Source organism: Ornithorhynchus anatinus, chromosome X1, assembly GCF_004115215.2.
Source record: "Ornithorhynchus anatinus isolate Pmale09 chromosome X1, mOrnAna1.pri.v4, whole genome shotgun sequence".
NCBI lineage: Eukaryota > Metazoa > Chordata > Mammalia > Monotremata > Ornithorhynchidae > Ornithorhynchus > Ornithorhynchus anatinus.
In genome coordinates, this window is record NC_041749.1 from 91617529 (window position 1) to 91644211 (window position 26683).

Consider the following 26683-nt stretch of genomic DNA (forward strand, 5'->3'; position numbering starts at 1 on the left):
ATAAGCCCTTAAATACCACAATTCTTATTATCATTAAAAAGCACAGACCATACTTTCTGGAAACATACCAAGCAAACTGGGAATTCACATCAATCTCAGCTGGATGACAGAGGAAAGGAAGGGGGTGGAGAGGCCAGCTTGGCCCATCCAACCTACACCCATCACTGAGAGCAGCTGACAGAGCCCCTCTTGGGGCACATCATCCCATCAGCAGCTTCCCACAACCCACTGTATTCATGGGAGTCAAATGATCTACCTCCAAAAGTGCTTACCCTCTTCTGCAGGATTTTTAATTTACAAGTGTGATGCCTAGTAGAGCTCTAAATTAATTCTCTATATTCAGGTCTCTCAAATGAAAAACCATTAGGAAGAGCAGCATCCTTCTGCAGGCTCAAAAGGGGATTTTTTTGAAGCAGGGACGGGATCTGAAGCGACAGACTGTGGTTCATCTGTTGAAGAAGCTAAATATGAAGATGAAAGGAAGAGGCCGCTAGAGGGGGGTGGGGGAGGAGAAGCCCAGTCTCACTTCTGGTGAAAAGCTGCTTTTCGACCTGCAGCTAGGACACTGAAACTTGCTAAAGTAGGGTCCCCTTTGGGGTATTTCGTATTTCTGCGCTCCTGGCCTGGGGTGTCTCTGAGAACAATCTTGGGCTTGTGTTTTGGGAAACCCTGTTAGGACTTTCTGCTTCGAAGGGATTCAGGACGTCAACATGACACGGAAAGAAATTTCTAAGAAATAAAAAAAATAGTCAAAAAAACCCAACAAACCCCCCCAAAACTTGGCTTCTTTCCCTTGGGGCCAAGTCTGTTGGGCTCACACAGCTCTGGCGGTTTTGGCTCAAGCAGAATGGAGTGAAACTCTCCCTTCTGCGAGTATAGTCAAATCTTGATTATCTCTGGTCACAGGAACAGGGTTATGAACATGGATAATAACCGAAGTCCACATCTGGTGCAAAACTGCATTTTAGCCAAAGGTTTCAATCTCTTCTAGTTTTATTTCCTCTCCACCACCTTCTACTGAAATGCCCAGGGAGGTAGCCTTAATCAGCCCTTGAATCAACTAACTTCTGGGAGAGTGCAGATCTCCTCTACCCAAGGTTCCCTATGGGCAGGCAGTCCCAAATGAGGTGAAGATATAAGTGACCCTTTTGCTTTTAGCCATCTTCTTCTCTCCTGGAGAAAGCTGTAGAACAATGATAATTCCTTCGATTTACCTAGCCAACTCAAAGAGTGGTACAGAGTAGGAAACTCAGAACCAGAGTCATTCAGTAAGTAGCTCTCCTGCCCCTGCTCTCTCCCCTCAATTCACCGTGAAAGAGTTTTATAAGCCTTCCCTAGGACCATGGCCTAAAGTGGATGAAGTCTCCTAGAGGGCCTGAATGCGTGCAACCTCAGGGCTTTAGATATACACAGGAGGAAGGAGAGGGGAAGAAAAGGAAAGAAAAAGGAAAAAAAAGAGGGAGGGTACCCGACTCCTTGGTGGGGTTGGGAAGAAGGTGGTCAAAGAAGCAGTATTCACTGCACTGTGTGGCTGGAATTAGTGCAAAGGAAGGGGAAAGGTGAGGAATTTATACCTTTCATTTTGGCCACCCAGAATGCTTCTGGAGGAGTCCAAATAGTATAAGGCTTTCATTTCATGAAGAGAGCAATTGCTCAGACTTCAAGACTTTAGATTTCACAAAGCGGCTTGGTCTGAATGAAGTATTCCCTCTTATCCCTGGCTGGGAACAGCCTTCTCTCACCACCCACTTGAAAGCCAAAAGAACTCTGAAACACGTCAAACATGAACTCTCCTTCCCACAACAACTAAGTGCTTGTGAGATCCAAGCAGCAATGCAGGGAGAGATCCTGGTGGGTGCCAATTGTCTCTTCCCGAGTGACAAAGTTCAGCAAATAGCTTCCTGGCTCTGGAGTGCATGTCAATATTTTTTGCCTGGGTCAAGTGACCCAAGAAGCCGTGACAGGCATCGTCATCCTCTGAATCCCTCATCATCAGGACAAGGGGGCACCCGCTGAAGCCTGATGATGGTAGGTTCAGAGGACGGAAACATTTTTTCCACAGCAGATGGAAAATGTTACCTCAGGAGGCTGTACAGCCTGAAAATATCAGTTTCACGAGAACTTGCATCAATTAATGGAAAAGCTATCCCTAAGTGGATTTCTCGAGGGAATGTAAGGATGTGCCACCTAATATCCGTTAACCATTAGAATAGCAACTGTCACAAGGTTCCTCCAAACATCCTGCTGCCACCATCAGACACGATCCTGGAGATTTTTTTTTTCCCAAACAGGCATAAAACCCAGTGAATGATTTCTTCAGGAGAATATAGAATATTGCTAGAAAAGCCAAGCTGGGATCTAGTTCTTTATCAAAACAGTGAGTGGTCTCTCACACACACACACACACACACACACACACACACACACACACACAGCTACTTCACACCGTGATCTGATCAATATCAATTTCTGTTCACGCGAGGCATTTAACCACAGCCTTGGAGACTGATCCTTTATTGCCAGATCTGCTGACATTATCCTTGCTAGGGGTGAGACTGCTGGGTTGGATCCACAACAACTCTGCTTCTGAAATCAGCCGCCCTGAGAAACTTGAGGGGATGTATACCCTGGCCACCCCTGGCAAACTAGTTGGCAGAAGGAGTTATGTCAGAAAGTCAGGCCAGCTTCAGATGGCATCGAGTACTGAGCCCCTTTTGTGGAAAGGGCTGAATAAGAAGTTGTCACATCTCTCCACCTCACATTCAGAGCAGCCACTCCTGCAGACTTGATGGCCACACATCGTGCTGAACAAATTCAGATCCTGCTACAGAAGCTGCTGGAGATACAGGAGCTGGTAATAGTTTCCAGAAGGATAGATCTGTTTTTTTGCACATTTTTCCCTTTTCTTATGACTCGGCACACCTATCTTCAACAACAGAGCATGGGGCACATTCTTTACTCTGGAGTTCCACTGACTGTACCTGGCCAGTGAATCCCCCATTCCTGTTCATCCGAACAAGAAGTAGTGTGGCTCAGGTCCGCCCCTTGCCTGCTGCGTGACCTTGGTCAGGTCACTTCACTGGGTCTCAGTTTCCCCATCTGTTAAAATGGGGATTCAATACCCTCTCTCCACATGGGGCAGACACTGGGTTCAACCGGAGGATCTTGTATCTACCTCGGCATTTGGCGCCTGAGCCCTGAACAAAACCACAATCATCATCATCATCATCATCTGAATGGAGGGCATCACAGATCACACAGCAGATATCCCAGTGACTCATTCCCAGCCTCCTCAAGCTCAAATTCCACTGCCTCTGGCTCCATTCTCAACCCCAACCATAGCCAAGTTCCTCTCCTGGCCCAAGCCACCTAGAGTAGTTTTAGCTTTTAATAGTGAATGCTTCCCTCTACCCACACCTACCGCTCTCTTCCCACCTGGTCTCAGTTCCCAACGCAAAGCTTTTCTTCTGCAGGGCTTAGGCCCCTTGTGCCTAATGCAATAGATTCAACCTGTGCACACCAGGGCAAGTGATTATCCAGTTTTACTAATCCACTTTCCTCTCTCAGATATGTAAGTACACAGGATTCGGCCACATTGTGAAATCTAGGGTCATGAAGCATCTCATTAGACAAACCCCAGCCCTAGAGTTAGGTTCAGTGGACCAACTGTAACATACCCACCAGCGTGGGTTAAGAGCAGAAAGAGAAGAGAGGGACGGCTCCATCTTCTAGCCCAGTGAGCAGACTTTTCCTCTACTTGGAGCACAGTCCCCGAGGCACCTCTGGATGACCTCTGAAAGGTCTGTAGGGAGGCCCTCTGAACCTGAGGCCCTCCCTTGAGCAATCCAAGTCTGGCAACACAGCCAATGAAGGGACAATGGGAATGGCCTGTACCGTGCAGCCTGAGGACTCCATCCAGCCAGTACAGAGACTTACCTCCTGCCATTCCCTCTCTGATGCCCCCATCTCCTTGCAGTCTTACGTGAGGCTGGTTTTGTCCAAGGAGCCAAGTTTGTACATACACCCAATTCTACCAAAACACATGTTTTCATTACAAGTTTTGCATACAGTGTGTGTACAATTAGGGAACTTTCAAAAGCCTGTTTAGATCCAGTGCACCACAGTATTTTTCTTAAGGTGGGGTTTTGCAAGAAAACAATCCTAGAGTTCTAGGAGAACTGGGTGAAATTCCACCTTTCTATAAGGCTGGCCCAGGCAGGGAAGGAAAGTCTTTGAGAAAGCACTGTAACCTGCCTCCAATTCTGGACGTTAGAGGGAATAGTTTGGGCACCAGCCCCACACCCACATAATCGCCACCAACCTGTTCTCCCCATTCCCATAAAGCCCCCAACTTTCATTCCTTTGGGATGAGGGGAGCAGGGGACCTTTATCGAGTTTCCTTCTTCCTTTCCATTACTGAATCCCACTCTAAAACTTAAGAATCCCATGAATAGACTCTCTGTGATCTTCCGGTCCTGGCCATCTTATCTTGCAGGGAGGGTCATACGGCTAGCTTTGGTCTCCCTCTGCTTGCCTGCTCTCTGGATGGAGGAAGGTGAGCCAAGATCATCACAACTACAAACTGAGTTCCTTAGGTCCTCTGCCAGGTTTCTGGGTCTGGGGCCTCATTCTCCAAATTCTTGCCTGCCCTCTGTTCCTTGTGTTGTCCCTAAACCAGAATCCCAGGGCCTAAAAGGGTTGAAAAGCACCAAAATTCAATCTCACTTCTTCAAATGGCTATTTCTCAGTCTACAACATTTCAGGGCATAAAGAGCAAACAGGAACTACTATCCAATTTCAGCCAGAGAGTCAAGGAAATTCCGAGTAGGAAAAAAAAACAACAAAAAACCACAGGCTCACAGAAGGGCAGGAGTGCCATACTGCTCCTCCCAATCTTAGTCCTGTCCAGCTTTTAAGCATTCATCATTTCCCTCAGGGAAACTTTCCCTTTTGCCTTCACGGGCCATTATTTTTACTGACATGTTTATTGGGTTACAGAATTTCTTTTTTAAACTGCCTCAGGGTTTGCCCCTTCTTAGATCTATTTCCTTTGCTTCCTCTTAAGCTGCCACTTAATCATGTACAACTAATTCAAGAAGCGGAACAGACCAACTCAGACACTCTTCTGGTGGCTACTTTGCTTGGTTTTCCTTCCCTCTGGATGTGTTTCTTTTGGATCCTAAAACCCCTCTGTGTGAACATTCCTCTTGAATGAAATTAGCCCCTCGCCACTTATGTGCCTCAAGTTCAAATCCCTGGCTTTCCTTTACACTGCTGTGTTTGACCTGCCAGACTCACATCTTACTTGGCTCTTCACCTGCATTTCTGATCTTCTAAGTTCTCACCCAGAGATTTCAACTTCATGCCAAACATACTCCCCGCCGCCACACACACAGATAGATGAGCAATGCAAGACACCACAGGTCAAAACTGACATCTACTTCCAACAAGTTTGGAGATGGATGAGTTTCTAGTTCTTCCTCGAGTCATTTCTTACCTGGGTTTAGGGACCTCTAGCGGACTGCTTCCGATCCTGAAAAAGTTCTCAGAATGATTAGAGGAGGAAGAACTAGAAGACTTGGCTTCTGCCACCCCTTGGTTGGGCATCTTATCTTCTGGCTGCTGGGACCGGGTCCAGAGCACGGTCTGGGGAGAAGAAGTGCGGTTCTTCTTCCTGCAGGATGGGGGAAGAGCTGTCAGCTGGAGCAGGCCCCCACCTCTTCCTCTCTAGCCTGAACGGACAGGTGTAAGCAGTCAGGGCTGGATAGAGTTCAACCACTTCTGAAGGGCGTATGCTCCGCATGGGGAGGTGCGTGCATTCAGCAGGACCCAGGTCCCCTACACAACACTGGGTCCTAACTAAACCTGAAATTCATTAGGGGCCCAGACTGGCAGCACTCAGTGGGACACAAATGAGGCAATCCAAGACATCCCCTTCTCTCGTCCTATGGAGGAAAGGCAGGAGTGACTGCTGCTGCAAAAGACACTCTGGCCCTGGGCGCACAAGAGCACATGACGGGGAGTCTAAATCTAATCCCCAAGGTTCCCCCATCGGCTGCAGATGCATTTGATCCACTTCTTTGCTCCCCACTAAGAAGCAACTCCCCACAAGGGTTCAAGGCACTCTCAGAAGGCTATAGGAACAACACTGGCAACCCACTCCCGGCATGGGATGAAGGGCTCCTTTCCTCCTTTAGAAGTTTCTACAGTGGCACGGGAACTCTTTGACCTCTGTGCTGAATTTACCTGACAACAGCAAAGGCTAACTAGCCCAGCAGATGGCTTTCACAGGAAGCGGCTTCTAACCCAAGGAGGGGAGTTCTCTGTTTTACGCACTACCTACCGAGGGCTTCCTTTATTCTTGAGGCTCTAGCTTGGTCCCCGGCTGGCTCCTATTTGCACCGCAGCAATACTTATGGCAAGCCCATGTGTCTGGAACCTTACCAAGCTGCCTGTGTTTGTGCTCCTGCTGGTAGGAGCTCCACAGCTTCGTAGGTGAAACTCCCAGCTGCTCCAGGTGAGCTCTCCATTACCAGAGAAAAGTCACTGCTCAGACTAGTCGTGCTGCCCCGGTCCCTCCGTTCTGAAAGAGGGGCCAGTGGAACACACATGGAATCAAAGAGACGGCAGAGCCTCAAGCTTGCGGGCTTCCTGCTCAACTTCGAGTACATGAAGCCCGGAAAGGAGAAAGACAAAGAGTCCAGGCCCATTGTGGACGGTGGATGAGAAAGAGACGCCCACCAGTCCCCACCCATTAGACTGATCCCCGAAAAGGAAGGGAGCTAGCTTTCCTGGGGGCACCGGACTCACCCAGCATGCAGATTTCTTCCAGGGAAAAGCCAGGGTCCCGAGCTGACAAACTCTTCCTTCTGAGGATAAAGAGGACAGAGAGGAAAGATGTAATACCTGTACTACCTGACCTGTAGTACACCGTATTACATATCCCTCCCCTTCTGCCAAACTTCCCTCAAAACCCATTAGACCCTGGTCACTCCAGATACCTCTGGGTCCAAGGGTACCCACTTGTTATAAATTTGCTTGCAATCACACCTATTAGGTGCTCTGCCTCTATCACTCTGTCTTGCTCCCTCATAAGATTTTAAGTACCACAAGGACAAGGGCCACACTTCGTTTCTCCTCCACGGCACCGATAACGCTTCAGATAAGCGCTTCAGGTAAGTGCTAAATACATATTGTTGAGGAACACGTCGGCTGACCTCAGGCCCAGCTGCCATCTTCCTCATCCTCTGCCTGTCAGCAAGCAGCCAGAAAGCTGTCCGAAAGAAGAGACCAGCGAGATGCTGTCTGCTGCCCAATAAGGGGAGAGTCACTCATCGAAGACTGAACCCTCAATCTTCCGAGTCTCCCATGGGCTCAGCGGCTCAATTCTCCCTACTCATCTATCGGGACTTGAACGGACAACTCGTCAGGGTAATTCATGGTGTCAGATCGGTTCATAATAATAATAATGATATTTGTGGTATTTGTTAAGTGCTCACTATGTGCCAGGCGCTGTATTAAGCAGTGGGGTGGATACCAGCAAATCGGTTTGGACACAGTCCCTGTCCCATGTGGGGCTCAAAGTCTCAATCCCCATTTTACAGATGAGGTAACTTGAGGCTCAGAGAAGTGAAGTGACTTGCCCAAGGTTACACGGCAGACTAGTGGCAGAGCAGGGATCAGAACCCATCTGACACCCAGGCCTATGCTCTATCCACTACACCATGCTGCTTTACAGGGGCCTGGATACTTAAAAGAATCCTAGACCAACTTGGAAAGGTGAAAATCCCTCTCCAGCTGCAATATTTGAAGGTTGGAAGTTTGGTTTCCCCAAGTTGCACTGAACTGGACGCCAATGTACACGCGTGTGTTGATGTACGAGCAGGTGCATAAGTGCTCTGGAGAGGACGGGGGCGGTGGGGAAGAAGAGAAGGGAGGAAATGTGTTAAAGAACCTGATTGGGCTTCCCTACAATTAGCTAAACCTAAACAATCCCAGAATGACTTTCAAATCCCAGAATGACTTTTCCTCTGGATGATGGGCCTGGCCTCTCCATCAATCACCATGGAAACTACCTGGGGCTGAGGGAGGACACGTCCTCCCTCCCTCCTCCTTCTCCTCTGCTCACAGAGAGGTAACTCTGGGATCGCCTCACTCTGGAAGTAACATCATATTTTCACTACCCAAAACTAAGCCCCCTAAGGTTTCCAACATGCTCTGCTTATTAAAGAGAAGCTCCATCTCAGCCCAAGCAGCTTTTCGGAGCAGGATGGACATTTCACAAGTCTCGGCCCCATTTCCCAGCCTGCCGAGCACAGAATAAATTAAGGAAAAACTGGGCCAGGACACTAGGGTCCTGGATCCTCCCAAAAGGTACGCCGTTACAGAATACTGCCGCTCGAGCAGGAATTCCTTACCTCTGTGTCTTCAGAACAGAGAACTCTTCAGAGGTGATGTGCTTCAAAAAATTGAAGCAGAAGAAGAAAATCTGAGAGACGGAAAAGAAAAATGGTGGGAAATGAATGTAAACAAGCTTTGCTGAGGTCTCTTCTCGGGTAGGAGTGTTTGTGTTGGGGGGGGGGGGGGTGGGGGGAAGAGGAGAAGGCATGCAGAGACCCATAGCATAAAGGCCTCTGCAGCATCTCTCAATTTAACTCCACACAGGGATAGAAGTGCAGCAGCCGCAGCGCCCTCTGCTGGCCACTCGGTATAACTGGTACGGAAGCTGGATTACAGCCTCCGTAGGCAGAGCACAGGTCAAAGTGGACAGGTTCAAAGCAGGTCTGCTGGACCTTACTCTCACATTACCACATGCCCTCCTATCTTACGCTGAAGCCACAGCAGGCTGACCAAGGGCAGCCGGGGTGGACAGATGCACATGCCCCTCGTATTTAATGACACCACCCCGAGTGAAGCTTCCCCAAGGGTGCCAAATGTGGTTGAAGAGACCGACTGTGAGAAGCACGGAGAGGCACCACCACACCTCAGGCCGGCAGAGGCGGCTCCCTGGCCTGACACTTATCGTTTCTGCCTCAGTCTCCTCGTTCCCCAGCAAAACTTCCGCTCAGAACAACAGCCTCTCCTTTCGGGATCGCAGGGTGCGAGTCGGGCAGTCTGCTGCAGCCTCCCCACACTTCGGGCCAAGCCGTTTCAGCTCACCCCATAGCAGCTGTTTGGTTAGCCTACTGTCATCCAGTCTCCCAAGTCTTCCCCTCCTCCCCTCCTCCTAATAACAGAAGCTGGGGGGGGAGGGAGGCGGACCAGGACTCTTTCTGTGTCATGCTGACTACGGCAGGTAAGTGACACAGTTTTAACCGCTCAAGGAGCTGGATATGGCCTCTGGGCTGGTTCCAGATTTCACAACCGGAGAGGAAGTTGGGCAGCACTACAGTTTAACCTGGAGTCTTGATGTCACACTGCTCTCACACTCCGACGGCACCCCAGAGGACAACCACAGGAGCGGGCTTGAACGCCACAGTCCACGGAAGCGAAAACTCACGGGTGCTGAACTCCCAACTGATAACTGAAGCTATCCCCGAGGTGCCCAAGGAAGGAGAATTGCCTGCTGGTGCAGGATTGTCCCTCACCTAATTATTAGTGATTCTTTGAAAGAGTGTCACACACTGCTGAAAAGCCCTGATTTAGAGGGAGTTTAAGAACAGACAGTTGAGAGAAATAAAGGAATGGAAGCTGCAGAGGGAAGAGGAGAGGAGGAATCCAGGGAGGAAATTTGGCCCTGAAACTGAGGGAGGGTGGTGCTCTAGAGGAGTTGTAGACTAAGATCTCATAGGGTTTCACCATGATTTGGAGGCCTAAACCCAAGGTCAGTCATTTTCAACAGCGATCTTTCGCATCACCTGTTGGGATGTCAAAAATGACTGGGTGAATATGAAGTGGAAATGAATCAAGCTGTAGGCAGAGTGTGAGGGTGGAATGGCAGGGCCAGGATTTCAGAGTCAGAACAGTAGCTGAAGTTTAGCAGAGCCTGAAAGATTGCACAGAGGATAGAGTAAGGAAGTCTAGACTGATGCACAGGTCAAAGGGCTAGAGAGGGTCAGGGCCATGCATTACAGCAACCCCCACTCATCAGCAGATGGCTGACAGGTTCCCCTTCCCCCCTAGTCGGGAACGGCAAGGAGTCTCCAGAGGCAAAAGCAGCTCCCAGCGGCAGGCAACTTTCTAAGGGACAGATCTTGGAAAGACCGCCGGGCAAAACCGGCGACACTCACCTCCTCCCCTTTGCTGAGTCGATCTACCAACATGTGTCTGCAAAGAGAAAGGGAAATGAGGCCAGTCAGCAAAGGTGATCCACTGCACCAACTGGGAGCATTAGTCATTCTAAATCTGCACCAGTGCCCAGAGACCTCCAGGCTATGGCTGATGGTTTTTCCCTCTCCAGAGCCACTGGGGACCAGAGAGGGCGTTTTGAACTGACCCTATAAAACCCAGGCCAGTTTGCTCAGTAAAAGTGATCTTCCCCCACCCTCGCGCCCCAGCCCAGCTGCCCCCTTCAGGACTTACCCAAAGAGAAACCAGTCATAGGCCACAGTCAGATAGAGAATCTCTGCAGGCTGCAGGGTTGCATGGATTAGGCCATCCTGGGAATGAAGTTCAGGGCAATTTGAGGAATTTATGACAGCCCGCATTGGGATCACCAAGATCCGGGTCGCCCACTTCCTCATCGTGGACTGCAGGCCATCACGGAATGCCAACTGAAGCCAGGAGCGTCAGCTGCTGCCCTCCTTGTTCGTTCTTCTTTGGAACAAGGATTTCAATGCAGCCTGCCCGCCTGAGGACTTGGGCTCTCCTCACCTGATTAGGCGAATCTTTGCTCTGTGTACCTACCAAGCAGCTCAGTGGAAAGGTCTGCCAAGGACACGGCATCTACCACGACCCACCGGAGGGCCTTGCAAAGGTCTAGGTTTGGCCTGGTGGCCGGATAGCAACCGGGCTCAGGCCCAGCTGGTCCATGACTGCATGGACCTGACCCGTGCGTGGCCCCCACCAGCTTGAGCCTCACTGGGCTAGGGAAGACCACAAGCCTCTGGCAAATGGAGCAGCTCTAGTTCTCTGCCAATGCCTTCAGCAGGCACTGAGCATGCAGCCTCTGAGATGAAAAACTCAGAGAGAGCTGGGCAGGCATGAAGCAACACTCAAGCGTGCCTCCTCCCGACTACAAGTCAGGTGGGATCTTGCTTGTTTCAACCAGAAGAAGGACCATTCTTGGACAGGGCTTGCCAAGGCAGGGCAGCCCCATATTCCTTCTGGGTGGGCCTGCATGGGCTGGAGTGTGTGTGTGGGGGGGGAAATGGATGGACAGAAATTCTCATCAGACTGGGTTCAGGCTGCCCAGATCCAGCTCAGGAAGGACCAGGCTCTGGAATTTTGGCCCATGCAGGGTCCTAGCCTACGGTCCCCTTGTCTGTACTCACGGCCCACAAGGAAAGGCGAAGGAGGGAGATGAAGAGAGGTGTTCGATCCCAGCCAGATATACAGTGCACCAGCAGCCCGCTCTCATCTGCTCAAGGAGCCGAAGCAGGGGAAGGAGGGAGGATAGAAGGGGAAGAGGGACGGGGGCGGGGGATGAGATAAAGAAAGGAGAGAGAGGGAGAGCGTCAAAAGGTGGCAACCAAGACTGATGCCCACTGTTACTCACTTGCATTGGCCAAAGATTCCCTTCTTCCCTGGCAGGCTGTAGGGTTCAACCTCCTAAAGCCAGCCCTCAGCCTTGCTGACCACTATATGGGGCCAAAGGCAATGACCCCATATTATCATCTACGGAGGGACCTCAAAAAATAGGAACAAAGGGGCTCTGGATGGGTGTACGGGGCGGGGTGCGTGTGAGAAACGTCACCTTTGCGAGAATTATCTTCTCCACTCACCTCATTCTTATACCCAGGCCTGCCATGCACCAGGTTTTAAAACTGATTGTCAAGACAGATCAACTCGGGGGCAGGGGCCGGAGTTCAGCTTTCCTATTATGGGTTTACTCTAATTTCTTCCAACCACTTGAGTGGTAAATAGAGTGTAAGCGCCTTGTGGGCGGGGAACCTGTCACTTCTTCATTCTGCACCTCCCACATGCTTGGTACAGTGCACGGCTCCAAGTAGGCATTCAATAAACGATGCTACCACACCACAGTGTTTGGGGAATTGGCAGCACTCCAGCCATTTGTGCTCAATCCATCACTACTACTCGGTTTCAAGGAGTCCAAGAAAAGCTTGGAATTCCGCTATTCTACTCTCTTTACATTCTGACTTTCTGGAAAATCCCCAAACAGGGAATTTTCTTTTTCCCCACGAGTCCAATGGAGGACATACTGTGTGCTCGGTCTCAATAACAGGGACCAACGCCGCACAGAGAAAAGCGTGCACACTGCACATGCATGCAGCCACTGCGTTAAGGTGATAGGAAAAAACCCCCAAAACAAAAATCGAAGGGAAAGTTCATCTCACCCTCAGTGTTGACGATATAAAGCAGCAGCTTCAGGTAGTTTTGGGTCTGTTGCACCAGGTCCCAGCACTGAGAAGGAAAGAAGACATGATGGCTTGTGGCCAGGGCAAGCTGAGGGCATCTGAAAATTCATCTGCGTTCCAGGTTTGGGAAAGGGCCCCTAAGAATTATTCCAATGCACCCTGGGTACAACATACCACAACGGGGACCATCCTGATACAGTCAACTCTTGATTACCTAAGAAGACCTCATGTACAGATCCAGATAGCCAAATAAAACCCATCTTACCCATCAATTTCAGCCTCCTTCCCCCACTGTAATTTTTACTACAGTGGCTTCCCAAAAGCCAAATGGACTTATTTGAGTTTTCTCTCTCCTCCCTGACTCATTCCAACTCTGCCCTCTGGAGGCATTACCCAACAGCGAAATGGAGAAGAGGTGGTCATGGGTGAAGAGAGACAGCGAGAGCGAAGGCAGCTTAGCAGAGGGCCTGGATAATCAGAGCTGTGTTACCTGCCAAGGTAGCTTCTCCAACCCATTTCCATGGATACCACTGGGCTCCAGCCCAAACTCCAACTGATTATTTTCTCAGCCAAGTGATATAGTTCCCCAAATCGGCTCTTTTAACACAGCACGTCCTATAGAGCCCTTGTCAGTAACACAGAGGCTACTCACATCCACGCCTGCTAGCCCACAACCTGAGCAGGCCATCCTCTGAAACTCCTCTTAGGCTCTGACCCAGTTTTGCCCACCCAGTCTCCCCTACCATGGGTAACCTCACAATACAACTGCTTATCAGAGCTATGCAGCTGTGCAGATGGGGATGTAAATACCAGGGAGAGGAGCGCTTCCCCGGGGAAATGAACACACCACCTGTAATTGGAATGGCTTTCCCAGGAATTTAAAACACGCTCATTTACCTGACCCTACAGGAGCCCCTGGAGAGTTCTGACCCAGTTTTCAGCAGCTCCAGAGACAGGCACTGCAGCTCTGTGCTAATAAAGTCATTACCCACAGTAACACAGAAGGGTCTCTCGACTCATCTGGCTTAAGATGCCAGACACACCTCTGCAAAGAGACTCATCTCAGCAGCAGGGTCTGGGGCGGGCAAGGGATCACGGTAAGGAAAAAGAAAGGTGTGAGGTGGGGGGGGGGAGCGAGGGATGGGAGATCAACTATAAATGCAGAACAAGGGCCAGGCAGGGTAAGGGATCGCAAAGAAGAGGGGGAGGAGGGGAACACAACTGGGGAGACAGGATGGGGAAGGAGGAGAAGAAAGGAGAACCTCAGACTGGAAAACTAATGAACTGATTTCACCAGAGCCTTGAGGAGCTGTAGGCTCCAATAATTGATGGTGCCAACTGAAAGCAACAGGAGTCCCAGCAAGCAGACCAGAGCAGATGACCAGAGGTCAATGAGGCATTTGGGAGTCACAAGCCAGGTCTCAAACCCAATCTGGGGCACTCGTTCCCTAGGGGGGAAGAGGGGAGTTACAAAACAGTTTCTTGAGTATGAAGTTCAGACAGACAGAGAGTCAGACTGACCCCAAAAATACCGTCGGGAAAGCGACACCTTTCTTTTCCTCCCTTGCCCCAACCATTCAGATCAGGAAGAGGGGCAGGAAAAAGAGATCCAAAAGCTACTCAGAGACATACATGGCTAGACTGGCCTAGAGGGTCACAGACCCAACAGGATTTTATGGGTGCCCTGGTGGGCTTGGTCAAAGGGAGAGTTGGAGACTGGTAGTGCCTCACCTCAGAAACCAAGGTGAGAACAGCCAATATGGGCTAAAGGAACAGCCTGGATTTGTTTAAGAGCATACTGTTTGTGGAATCCAATACTTCCATTGATCTACATGTACACTAAAGATTATAGTTAAGAAATCATGTTGGTTACATGCTTCTAAATCAGAATCTGCCCCCTTCCCTGCCCCCCGCAGGCCCCAGTAAGGCACAAGACATCGGCTCTTGGAGTCAAGTAGTAATAAGGGAAATCAGGCCTCACAGGCACCCCAAAAAGCTCTGTGACTGCTGCTCGAACATTGGTAGCAGCAACTTGGGATTTAGCACCTCACACGCAAGGCAGAGCTTCTGATCAAGGGGTTGAGGGCAGCTAGCCCTAACACCCAGAATGTCGGGAAGAGCTATTTAAAGAGCTTCCTGAAGTTATACAGGAGCTAGAGAAGATCCTTAAGGTGGCCACCGGCCAGAGCAGCAAGGAGCTGCAGCAGATTCGCTCATTGCAGAAAAGCAGGAAGTGTTATCTGGAATGGATGAGAGGGGACAGAGTTCAGCTGAAGGATGGGAAGTTTCCCCCTTGCAACACCTTTCCAGAATTGCCTAAGAATGAGTTTTTCACCTCCCCCACACAGAGGACTGCAGGGAAGTTGAGAGCACTGGAACCTGCTGGTTGAGGCTAAGAACTTCCTAGAACATCAAATAAAGCACACAGGAGCAGAAACAGCCCCTGGGGGGCGGGGGGATGGTCCAGGTCATTAGCGTGACCAAGAATAAGTCACCCAGTGGGGTGTCACAGTACTTTGCAGAGATCACTGACAGCAAGAGGCAGCTTAAACTGCTAAGGGCAAATCAATCAATAGCTTTGAGTGACTGTATGCAGAAAGCACTGTACTGGACATTTGAGAGAGTACAACAATTAGTGTACGAAGTCCCTCTCTCAAGGTGCTTACTGTCTAGTGCGGAAGACAGACGCAAAGTACTGACAGGATGAAGAGATGTAGGTGAGTGCTACAGAGGATGTCAGTTTAAGGGCTTAACTGGTGGTGATAATAAAGTGGGGTGATTAGAAATTAGTTGAGGAAGGTCGCCTGGAGATATGAATTCAGAAGGGCTTTGAAAAGGGGAAAATTGCAGCCTGTCAAATAAGAAAAGGGAAGGAGTTCCAGGCACGGGGAGTGCGAGCGGGGTGTAGTGAGGGAAGAGAGTGGTTAAATAGATGGGGAGTTGATTGAGTGTCTTAAAGTCAGTGGTCAAGAGAGGAATGGATAGCCATTGGATGTTTTTGAGTGGTGTGTGCAGAACACTTTAGGTAAAAAAAACCCCCAAAACTAACGATTTAAGCGCTCACCATGTGTGCCTCAAAAATGATTTGGGAGTCACCTTCAGAGGAGTGGTACTTGAAGCTGTGAGAGCCAACAAGCTTCCAAGTGAATGAGTGTAAATTGAGAAGAGAAGGGGACCTAGAACAGAGCCTTGAGGGACAAGCACAGGGAGGGAAAAGCTGGCAAAAGAGCTGAGGAGCATCAGCCAGGGAGAAAAGAGAATTCAGTCAGAAAAACCTAGTCAGCTAGGGTTTCCAGGGGAAGGGAGCAAACCCCCAGTGTTGAAGGCAGCCGAGAAGCGGAAGAGTTGAGAAAGCAGGGACCTTCAGGGAAACAGCCTGGAGCCCAGGAGAGCATGATCTGAAGCTTGAAGGGAAAAGGTCCTGCCAAACGAACTCCACTCCTAGGATTCCACTGGACAGAGGAGAACACAAAGAGTTTATTACCTGTGTCTGATTCAGATAGTGCCAAAGACATACATGGCACAGTTCTACAGACACGTATGAATTGTAAATGGCCTATCACACACCCTGAGGACTGGTGAGAAGCAGTGTGGCCGAGTGGAAAGAACACAGGCCTGGGAGCCAGGGGTTCTGTGTTCAATCCCAGCTCTGCCACTTGCCTGTTGTGTGACCTTGGGCAAGTCACTTCACGGGTCTCAGTTTCCCCATCTGTACCAGCTACAGAGTTAAGTGCTTTACCAAATACCACAATTGTTATGGTGAAAGGAGTGGTCAGCTCTTGCAAGGCTGGAGAGCAAGTAAGTGCCAGGAGACCTACACTTTAGGGGGCAGATGGAGCTCTCTGCTGCCCAGGGACCCTTACAAGTTAAATCACCATGGCAGCAGAGGACAAATGAGATCCAAGTGAGGTTGGGATAAATAGGAATGGTGCCAAGTCTCTGGGAGAAAGAGGGAGAAGAGACTGTGAAAGAACGGTATTTGGTGTTCTTCAGGGGCCCAACCCCCTCAGGGCTCTTAAGGAAACCTTCCAGTCTGCCCGCTAGGAATCAGGACGCTCCCTGGAGCTCCCAATTCTGATGCAGAAAACGAAGTTAGGATCGTCTACTTGTGACCCAAGCTGATACTCTGGTTAGGAGATTGCTAGGTGGGCTGGCTCCAGGGTTTCACATAGGTCTCAATGTGCACAGGGCCAGACTTCCTCTAGGCTGGGCAAACTGCCAACCCAAACCGCTAAGCAGCCCAAAGAAAAGGCTTTACTACAAAGTAAATATTGGTGCAAGCTACTTCCTTCTTGGCCAGGGTGAATGGCTGGCTGGGGGACATGGGAGCCACTGCTCCCATCTCCATCATATCCTCCCACTCACCCAGTTTTTCCTCCTTTCCATGGTTAGCCAGATGGAACGGTCAAAATAACCTCAGTAGAAGCTTCACACACAGACTCTAATGCGCTGGTGCTACGGCGCTGGGGTAAATACTAGGTAATGAGATCAGACGGCCTCAGCTGACGTGGGGGCTCGTTGTCTTTGGGGTGGGGAGAGCAGGTACGGCGTTTCCCTTTTTACAGGTGAGGAGATGGAAGCCCAGAGCGGTTAGGTGCCTGGTCCACAGTCAAACAGCAGGCTGGTCACAGAGCTGGAACTACAGTCTACATCTTCTGACCCACAAGACCCATGCTTCCTTCCCCCCTTCTTTGGCAAAGGCATTTGGTAGTAAAACACTATCTCTGGCCCTCAACTCATCAATCATTCAACAAACTTCTCACCACATTTACTTCAACCACCCTCTTAACACTTTCCCCCAGGCTATTTCCAGTTCTTCCTTTACTACATTCTAACAGGAAGCCAGTCTGGGAAATTCAGCTCTCACGGAGACATTCCTACATATTTCATGGATCATAAATTCTACAGGGTGAAATCCAGAGAGGTGGATATCAGGTAATCACAAGGGCCCAAAGAGTTGTAGCGCGAGGGCTGCCCAGAGACAGCATCGGGATACGAGCAAGCTTGCTTAGCAAGCAAGCAAGCAAGCTTAGCAGCAGATTCAGTCAGCGACCCTCCCCTGCCGCTGCTAGTGTGCTGCAGTTGGCTCAGAGCCAAGCAGGAGCTGCTGCAGGCGGGCAGAAGTGGAGTCATGTCTGCAAATACACTGTTGGCCTGGATCTGGTTTAGACTGATGGACGGGTCAGGTTTCTAAGGAAGAGTGGGGTGGATGGAGAGAAAGGGGTGGGGGCGGGCGGGGGGGAAGAAGAGCTGTCGTGACTTGAAAGATGTTTTTTTGCAGGGGAAACCAACAACATAAAAAAGACTAAGGGAAGCTGGAACACAGCCACATGGAAGGTCATCAGAATTCTCCTCACTCCCATCACCACAATTTCCCACTTGGGCCAGGAAAAGTCTGTTGTGGGCAGGGAATGTGTCAATTTATTGTTGTATTGTACCTTCCCAAGCGCTTACTACAGTGCTCTGCACTCTTTCCACAGTTACATTTGTGTGGGCGGGGGGGGGGGGGGAGCGGCCGAGAGGGCATATCAATAGTATTTATTTAGCGCATATTGTCTGCAGGGCACTGTCCTAACAGCACTTGGGAAAGTACAACACAATGGAGTTGGGAGATATGTACCCTGTCCACAATGAGCTTCTGGTCTAGAGGACTCTAAGTCATATCTCACATATGTCTGCTGGCTAAAAACAATTAAATTTTAGATGCATCTTGATTCTCCCTTCAGAATATGAGTTCCTGGAGGAAGGGACTAAAACTCTATACAATTTCTCCAGCTAACATAATAACCTCCGTTTCCTCAGGTCACATCAATACAACCACCACCCTTAGGACTTCTTTATTTACCTTTCCTTACATATATTTGATATGAATTTACATTTATTATCAACTTATTCTATTATACTCCTGCTTTTAGCACCTGTGGTTTTTTTCTCGTCTGCTCCAATTACGTGTAAATACTTGCATTTGTCAGATCCCCTGATAGTAAGCTGCATGAGGGCAGGGATCATGTGGCTTATTCTATAGCACTCTCCCTAGTGCTTAGTACAGTGCTCTGTCCACAGTAGGTGCTTGATAAATATTGATAAATATTTCTAGAATGGGGCAGAAAAGCAGGTAGTTTGACTTTTCTCCCCCAAACCCAAAAGTCAAGTTTCAAACTTGCACGTGTCTGAAAGAAGCACAACATTAACCAGAAAACAACGCATAACACACCAGCAGTGGGCTGCAAACTTTTCAGTCTGACAGAAGCCCCACAAACCACTGCTGGGGGTAAGGGGAGGGAATATAGTGTCAGTCAAACGTTGGGCAATTCCAGCACAAAACAGAATAAGAACAAAAGCCAACATTTTTGCTACTATATAAGATCAAGAAATACTTGCAGTTGGAAAACTATGCACTGTTCTAGTTGCCACATTTTAGGAAGGACATAAAATGATCTGAGGCCTGGAGAAGCTGCTTTATGAGATGAGACACAGAGTTTGGACTCTTACAGTCTGGAAAAAGACAGGCTGAAAGAGGGCACGACTGAAGTCTACAGAGTCATGCAGGGCATGGAAGGCGTTTACACGGAGTTGCCGTTCGCCAAATCTCACATGACCAAGATGAGGGGACACCCACTTCAGGGTGGCGGGTTCAAAGCAAGAGAACAACTTCTTCGTACAGCAGGTGGGAAGCACGTGGAAGTTTGCACAGGCAGACTTGAGTCAGTAGTTTCAAGAGGGGTAGTCTCCGTAATTGGTTACAACAAGGAAAGCTAGGGATGTTACATGGTCCATCCCTAAGTATTAGCAGAGATAGCAAGGACAGCAACCAATGCAAGCATCCTACTTGCCACTGCCAGAGAAAGAACACTTCGCGGGATGGAAAAGTGGTCTGATCGAGCAAGGACATTTCTGCTGTTTCTGAGTATGCCATTTTTAGAAAGAGAGAGCGTGTGGCAGCACTTCTGCCCTACAAATAACTCTGGAAGCACCGTGAGAAGGGTCCAAAACCAAGAAGGGCTCCCTCTCCTGTAGGTGAGAGTCCTTGGGCTCCACAGACATTTGTCGCAGTCCTGCATTAGGAGATACACATGTACACGATATTTGACCCTCAATAAATCTTATTTCCCAACTAAATGTGAAGTGAGCAACTTCCCTTGGTCCATGGCTGGGTTAGCAGGAGGAACTAACCAGCATCGTGTGAGGTAGATATTTGACAAAAAGAGTCGGCGACATTCTAGAGATTTTGCGGGGGGGGGGGGGGGGGGGGGGGGGGCCTTCAACCTTTCCTCCAACCACAGGTGCCCACTGAACATCCCCATATCACCAAGGGGGCAGGAAAGAACAGGAACCCCTAAGCCATAATGGTGATGAAGCAAAGGGATCAGAGGCCAAACTGTTAGGTATGGGCCACTGGGGCAAGGCGTGGCACTGTTCTGAATGTTTGAGTTTGGTAATGATAAACCAATGCAGGCTGAACTCCTTAATAAGTACTCAAAAGGTAAGACTCCCAGCCTGTTCATGCAGAATGGAGTTCAGAAGGAGAGTGAACAGCAGTGAAGTTCCTGAAATTGAATTAGATCAAGCAGCATAGCACCATCACTGGCTGCCACGAGAGAGATTTGCCTTGATATAAAGTGAATCATCCAAGGCTTACAGATTTGGGGAAACCCACTGCATGATGGGATATATAAGTGGAGTCCACGTGTAGATGCTAACCACATTGGTTAGCTGACACCATTTGGTTGTTGGGACAAAAAAAAAAACACCCCAAACAAAAAAACAACAAAACTAAAAAAACAACCAGGAGTGAAGCACCAAGGCTTTCAGTGAAGGGGGGGGGGGGGGGGCGCAGGGGGAAACCAAACAAAAAATACACCAGAAAACCCCAAAACAACAGGTGCCAACTTCCTCTGACGTTCAAAAGAATGAACACAGCCAGAGGATGCTCCCGGCAGCCAGATTAGAAAGAGAACTGCTTGTGAAAACCTTTTCTCCCACAGCCTACCCCCTCACCTGGTACTCGCTCCAGTCAATGTTCAGAGAGCGGGTCAGAGAGACAGGGATATTTAACGGAGCATCAACGTAGTCCTGAGAACAGAAAGGCACTTGTCAAAAGCACAGGGATGCACATGGGAATCAGCAACCATCTGCAGATCCAGCAGGAGAAGCATACACTGCTCAGGAGGTCATGGCCAAAATCTGAGGCAGCAGAGAAGCGCTAGGCATAGCTAGGCCCTGCCTTGCCTCTCTGGCCAATATATTCCACAGGATCTACCCCTCAGGTGCAAAGGAGACTTAAATTAAGGTTGCCCAGGCACTGTTAGCTAGCTGATTTTTCTGCCTAGCAATTGAGACTTGAGAAGCTTCTCGCAGCAGATATGGTGAGTTTCTTCCCCAATTTACCCTCTCCCCAGCCTCCCCACCCCATCTTCATTGGCTGCTGGAGATGGGGATTCTTTCCATTTCTGGATTCCTATTTATGGGATTTTGGTGGGGGGGGGGGGTGTGGCGGGGAGAAGAGAGTGACAAGGAAGAAGAGGGAGAGGAGTATAGAATAGGAGTTAGAAAAGGGAGGGGAAGAGGGAGAGCTGGGGCTAAGCAAAGACAGAGCAGGAAGTAGTTAAGGGGAAAGGGAAAGGAACAGAAGATGACTGGGGCAGAGAAGTGAGGAGAGCCAACGAAGCTAGTCCGCTCTCCTCTTTTATATAAACTAAACCCAAGTTTGTTCCGAGACATGTTCCATACCTGTTTCCAGTTAAAAATGAGCCCCTCAGCCATGTAGTCACGATCCTTATACTCCTTGAAAAACTCACAGCCTGCAAGACAGAAACCAAGAATGAGGACATCCATATTAGTCGAGCACCCCCACCTGCCCCAACTGGTGGACTGAGGCACCGTCTTACAGCCCCATAGTATCAACTATGGTCCACCTTAGCTTTCAAATGAGTTTCGCCTAATGGAGCGGGCTGACTATATAATCAAGTTATAACCTTGTAAAAGGGGTGGGGGTGGGGTGAAAGTGGGAGGTGTCAATCCATTCCTGCTTCCACCTACTTATTAAAAGTTTTTTCCTTCCCTTCCCAGATTCCCTTCCTTCTACTACATCCCCTCTCATTTCTGCTCCCAGTTTTGTTGGCCCTTTTAGTGTCAACCTCAACCCTCAGAAGAGGAAGAGATGAATGAAAGTAGGAAGGTTCTTTTTAAGATCCCCCACCAACAGACACCTGCTGACATAGCCTGCGGCAACACACGTGTCGGAGTAAATTCATTAAAAAAAGGTTCCCATCTCTGGATTTGTCACTTACCAGGTGTAAGCACTTTGAGGACAAGGCCTATACCTGATATATTGGCCTAGTAACTTACTGGAGTAATACAAACCCAACTTTGGGTCCAGCCTTAAAAGAGGGTTAACCTGTGAATCACTAGTGAGAATAATAACCTGATGAAGGAGCCAGTTTAAGCAAGCTAGACCTTTACTTTGGTCTTGACTTTAGAAAGCTTAGAGACAAACAGGTTACGACTACAGCACTCTGAGGGAGGGCCCAAGTTCTGGAGCCTGGAGCTGGTCCAACCGAATCCAGAGTGAACCTGGTTTGATCCAGCTTCTGTAAGGTTGTATTAAGAGCATTGCTGGGCTCTTTAATTCCAGCAGGCACCATAGTTAATAATAATAATAATAATGATGATGTTGGTATTTGTTAAGCGCTTACTATGTGCAGAGCACTGTTCTAAGCGCTGGGGGAGATACAGGGTAATCAGGTTGTCCCACATGAGGCTCACAGTCTTAATCCCCATTTTACAGATGAGGGAACTGAGGCCCAGAGAAGTGAAGTGACTTGCCCACGGTCACACAGCTGACAAGTGGCAGAGCCGGAATTCGAACCCATGACCTCTGGCTCCCAAGCCCATGCTCTTTCCACTGAGCCACGCTGCTTCGAAGGTCTACTTTGTGGTGGTATCGCGGCTGTCATGGTCCTTTCCCCTGCCCCTCTAGCCCAAGCCCAATTCAACTTTCCACAGCCCAGACCTAGATCCAGGCAGAGCTCTGGAAAAAGATGCCTTTTCAATTTTACTTTCAAACTAAGAGACTCATTAACATTTCTGTTGATTTTGAAACTATGTCCAAGCAGGGCTGTGGTCTTTAGCTTGTAGACATCATTAATAAATTAGAGGAACAGCAAGCTCTTTGGGGTCTTAACACAGGGAGGTAAACAAGGATCCTTTGGATCCATCTCTCAGCTCCCAAGTGATTAGCTGGAAAACTTATTACACAGGAGGTATATATGGCTTGTTGGATGGCAGGTTGATTTGGGGCAGTCACATCCTTGGGGTAAAGGAGTTGGGTGCCTGGAAGATTGACTTTTTTCACTTCAGTTTCACTGTCCCTTTTGAAGGCGCTGACAGATGGACCCAGCATCTGCTGAGCTTGCTGTAGCCCAGACAGTGTGAGTTGGTTCACTGTCCAAATTCATCTGGTCAAAGAGGAGGCAAGTTCTGAGCTGGGAATGAGAACAGAAGTCCCACTGGATAAGGCACATTGCCCAGTGACTGGCTGCTTTCGCTGGAATACTAACTGCAGCTAAAGAAATGACCTCCTCCGCCTTCAAATTAGACAATCTCCTACCAAAAAAAAAAAAAAAGCCAACCCAATGTTTTTGGCAGGTGGGGTGGGGGGTGTTAGTTAACAGGCCCTTTGGAGTCCAGTGTTCAAAGACTATATGGGTTTTACTTTTATCTCGGAATTACTTAAGCCTGTTCAGGAGAAACCTCTGTGCAATATGTGGTGTAGGAATGAGAATGCCTATATGATGGGCATCCCAGGCCTTGGGGATGCCAAACACACATAAGCATCAGAGGAAGCTTTTAGAGCAGCTGCTTGCAGTTTGCTTTCAGTTCCTCAACGAGCACATACTTTTTTTTTTGGAGGAAACATGGCTCCTGTCACATGAGCATTCAATTTCCAGGAAAAGGGCCTTGAGTCACCTCCCCCCTTGCCACCCTCCCCTCCCCTCCCCCCCCAAAAAATAACTGAACAAAACTCTTCCAAGGAGTCAGGTCAAGACAGACACAGGGCTGCAATGGACAGGGTCATGGGTAGCCACAAAGACAGCTAGGAGAGAAGGGACTATGAAACATAGCCTTAGCTGACATGGATGGGTGGCATCTAGCACCTTTTGTTTTTACCTTTAAAGTCTCTCTCACCTCTGCCTTGCTGCTAACTGCTTCTTGTCTAAATAAGAGAAAGCAATCTTCCACCATGCACTTGGACTCAGTTCACTTTCTTAATGGTATCTATTTAATGCTTACTATATTCCAGGAACTGTACTAAGCAGTGGGATAGATATAAACTAATCAGGTTGTACAGAGGACAAACTTAATCCCCATGAGAAGGTAACTGAGGCACAGAAGTTAAGTGATTTTCCCAAGGTCACATAGACAATTGGCAGGGTGACATTAGAACCCAGATCCTTCTGATTTTCAGGCCCGTGCTCTATCCATCTATCGATTAGACTGTAAGCCCGTCAAACGGCAGGGACTGTCTCTATCTGTTGCCGACCTGTTCATTCCAAGCGCTTAGTACAGTGCTCTGCACATAGTAAGCACTCAATAAATACTATTAAATGAATGAATATCCATTAGGCCACAGTGCTTCTGGAGGAACTAAGAGATGTTAGTCCAAGGCACCCAGGCCACAGGAGAGTCAATTACACTTCCAAGCACTTGTGAAGTACTTTGCTTTCCCATAACCTAGAATTCAAGTCATTAATAGTCAGTTGGCTCTGGGTTCACTTCAAACAGAGCCTGCCTTGTGCAGCTTGCAAAAAGACCCCTTCAGATCTGGAATTGTAATATATCTGGGATTTAGGGCCCTTTAAATGTTTATGGTTAGCCCCAGAGAGGCTGGGGCAATTGACTGCCTGTCAAGCAGCGTGTTACAGGCTACCATCACCACCGGTCAGTGAAGTGGGGGGGAGAGGGGATAAGGGAGAAAGAAGGTGGAAGCCTATCACGTTCTAAATTTTTTTGAAGTGAAAGCACCTCTGAGGAATTTTCCCCAGGGCAACAACAATTATCCAGGGATGATGGAGTAGAATTCACTGCTTCCCAATCTCAGACACACAATCCAGAGTATTTTACTAAACACTGAAATTAGTGCTTGGGAAGAATATAATAGTTAATAAAAAATGATCCCTGCCCTCAAGAAGCTTACGATCTAGTGGCGGGGGGGAAGAAAGCAATGGAGCATAATAGTGCTCTGGGGTGGGGGGTGATGATTAGGTGAAGAGAAAGTGCCGAAGTGGCAGTAGGTGGGGTAATGAGATAGGAGATTAATCAGGGCCTTGAAGAAGGGGTCTGGCAGATGTGAAGGGGGAGGGAATTCCAAGGTGAAGAGACAAATGTGAGCTAAAATGTCGGCAGCAAGAGAACTGAGAATGTAGCACAGTGAATAGGTTGGATAGAGAAACAAAGCATGCAAAATGGAGTGTAGTAGGAGGAAAACAAGGAAAAGTATTGGTGCCGGAGCGGGGGCGGGGAGGGTGGAGAAGAGACAAGAGCTTGTTGAGTGCTTCGGAGCCTGATGGTCAGGAGTTTGCCCAATGAGGAGAGGAATGGGTAGCACTGCATGAAAGACATGCACAGAACATCCAGCAGACAAGAGGCAGAAGTGGAAAAGCAGTCCGGGAAGAGACATGAAATAACATACTTGTAGAGGAGAGCAGGCCAGACTTGTTTCTCAGAGGGCTTCCGGCAGTCTACTTCAGTGTCCAAAAGGAACTGAAAAATGCTTCCAGGGCACAGCTTTCATTTGCCATTTTCTCTTCCCCATTTCCCCAACACAGGGGAACTGGTTTGCACTTCATTTTCAAGGGGAAGTTTAGAAGATAGCCTAAGTCATTTTTATGCAGTTCAGAGCTAGCCTGGCAGTTTTTGCCTATCAAAAGTCACTCTTTTTAAACTAATTCAGTCACTTGCTACAGTAGTGGGCACAGCTGGAGACCTACTCATTTGCGATATAAACATATTCACAAGGGTTTCTGCAACTCCTGAGATTGGCGTGTAGTAAGTCTTGCCTTTGTCACTCCAACCTGGTTTAGCTAGTAGGCAGTCAGCTGACTAGAATCAGAGGCAACCCAACATACAGAACCCACGCTGGTAGAGAGGAACGAAACAAGAGTATTAGGTTCAACCCAAGGACTGTCCCATCAGATGGGAAATGGGCACACATCTGAGGCAAGATAAATCTGTATCTCTGCCAGCCATAGAGAACTTAAGATTCATTTGAAGCAGTGTGGCTCCGTGGAAAAGGCATGGGCCTGGCAGTCAGAGAAGTGGGGTTCTAACCCCGACTCTGCCAGATATGTGACCTTGGGCAAGTCATTTAATGCCTCTGGGCCTCAGTTTCCTCATCTGTAATGCAGGGATGAAATTCCTGTTCTTCCTCCTACTGCAAGCCCTATGTGGGATAGGGACTGTGTCCAACCTATCCTACATCTACCTTGGAACTTGGAACAAAGCATGTAAATACAAAATTATATTTTTTAAAGTTCCTTGAGGGCAGGGATCATGTCTTACCACCACTGTACTTTCAAGCACTTAGTAGGCTCTCATATACGATTCAATCCTATGTTGACCCTGATCCTATCAATTAAACTTACGCATGTGTCCTAGTGAAAAGGGCATGGGACTGGGAGTCAGGGATAAACCCTGATCAGTCCCAACTCTGCCACTTGCCTGCTGTGTCACCTTGAGCAAGTCATTTAGCCTCCCTGTGCGTATCCCGGTCTGTAAAACGGAGACAAAAATACCTGGTCCCCCACCTCTTTAGACTAAGCCCCATAAAGGACAGGATCTCTGATCTGATTAGTTTACTGCTAACCCAGTGCTTGGCACAGAGTAAGCATTTCATAACTCTTATTATGAAGTCTATCATGGAATGTCTCCAGAATCCCAGAAATGTAGCAAGATGGGATGTCAAAGTATTTCAAATTCATCCTCCCAATGCAAAGGCACCAAGTTGACTGCAAACAACGTGATTCTGTACTATTCGGGAGTTCCCCTCCCCAAACGTTACGTGTGGCCTCAAGGTAAACGGCAACAACTCTCCAAAACCGCAGAGCTACTAAAATTTGCTAGTACCTAGATCAGTCCTAAATGTTTACAGTGCTGTCACTGAATGATCGCTGCTTGCATTCTCCAGATTTCACTGTCACATAATCCTA

General features: G+C 48.7%; 1 protein-coding gene across 3 annotated transcripts in view; it reads right to left on the bottom strand.

Moving 5' to 3' along the window:
* Window positions 1-26683, bottom strand: part of MTMR14 (myotubularin related protein 14) — a 48930-nt gene that overhangs the window by 9563 nt on the left and 12684 nt on the right. For 2 of the 3 annotated variants that reach the window (XM_029051369.2, XM_029051367.2), the window contains exons 8-17: window positions 21207-21277; window positions 20475-20549; window positions 12456-12522; window positions 11433-11518; window positions 10522-10598; window positions 10230-10266; window positions 8418-8488; window positions 6811-6869; window positions 6445-6583; window positions 5498-5674 (exon numbers count right to left, since the gene is read on the bottom strand). In XM_029051369.2, the coding sequence (XP_028907202.1) occupies window positions 5498-5674; window positions 6445-6583; window positions 6811-6869; window positions 8418-8488; window positions 10230-10266; window positions 10522-10598; window positions 11433-11518; window positions 12456-12522; window positions 20475-20549; window positions 21207-21277 (859 nt within the window). The remainder of the gene's footprint in view (window positions 1-5497; window positions 5675-6444; window positions 6584-6810; window positions 6870-8417; window positions 8489-10229; window positions 10267-10521; window positions 10599-11432; window positions 11519-12455; window positions 12523-20474; window positions 20550-21206; window positions 21278-26683) is intronic. The other variant, XM_029051368.2, reaches the window with a different exon arrangement.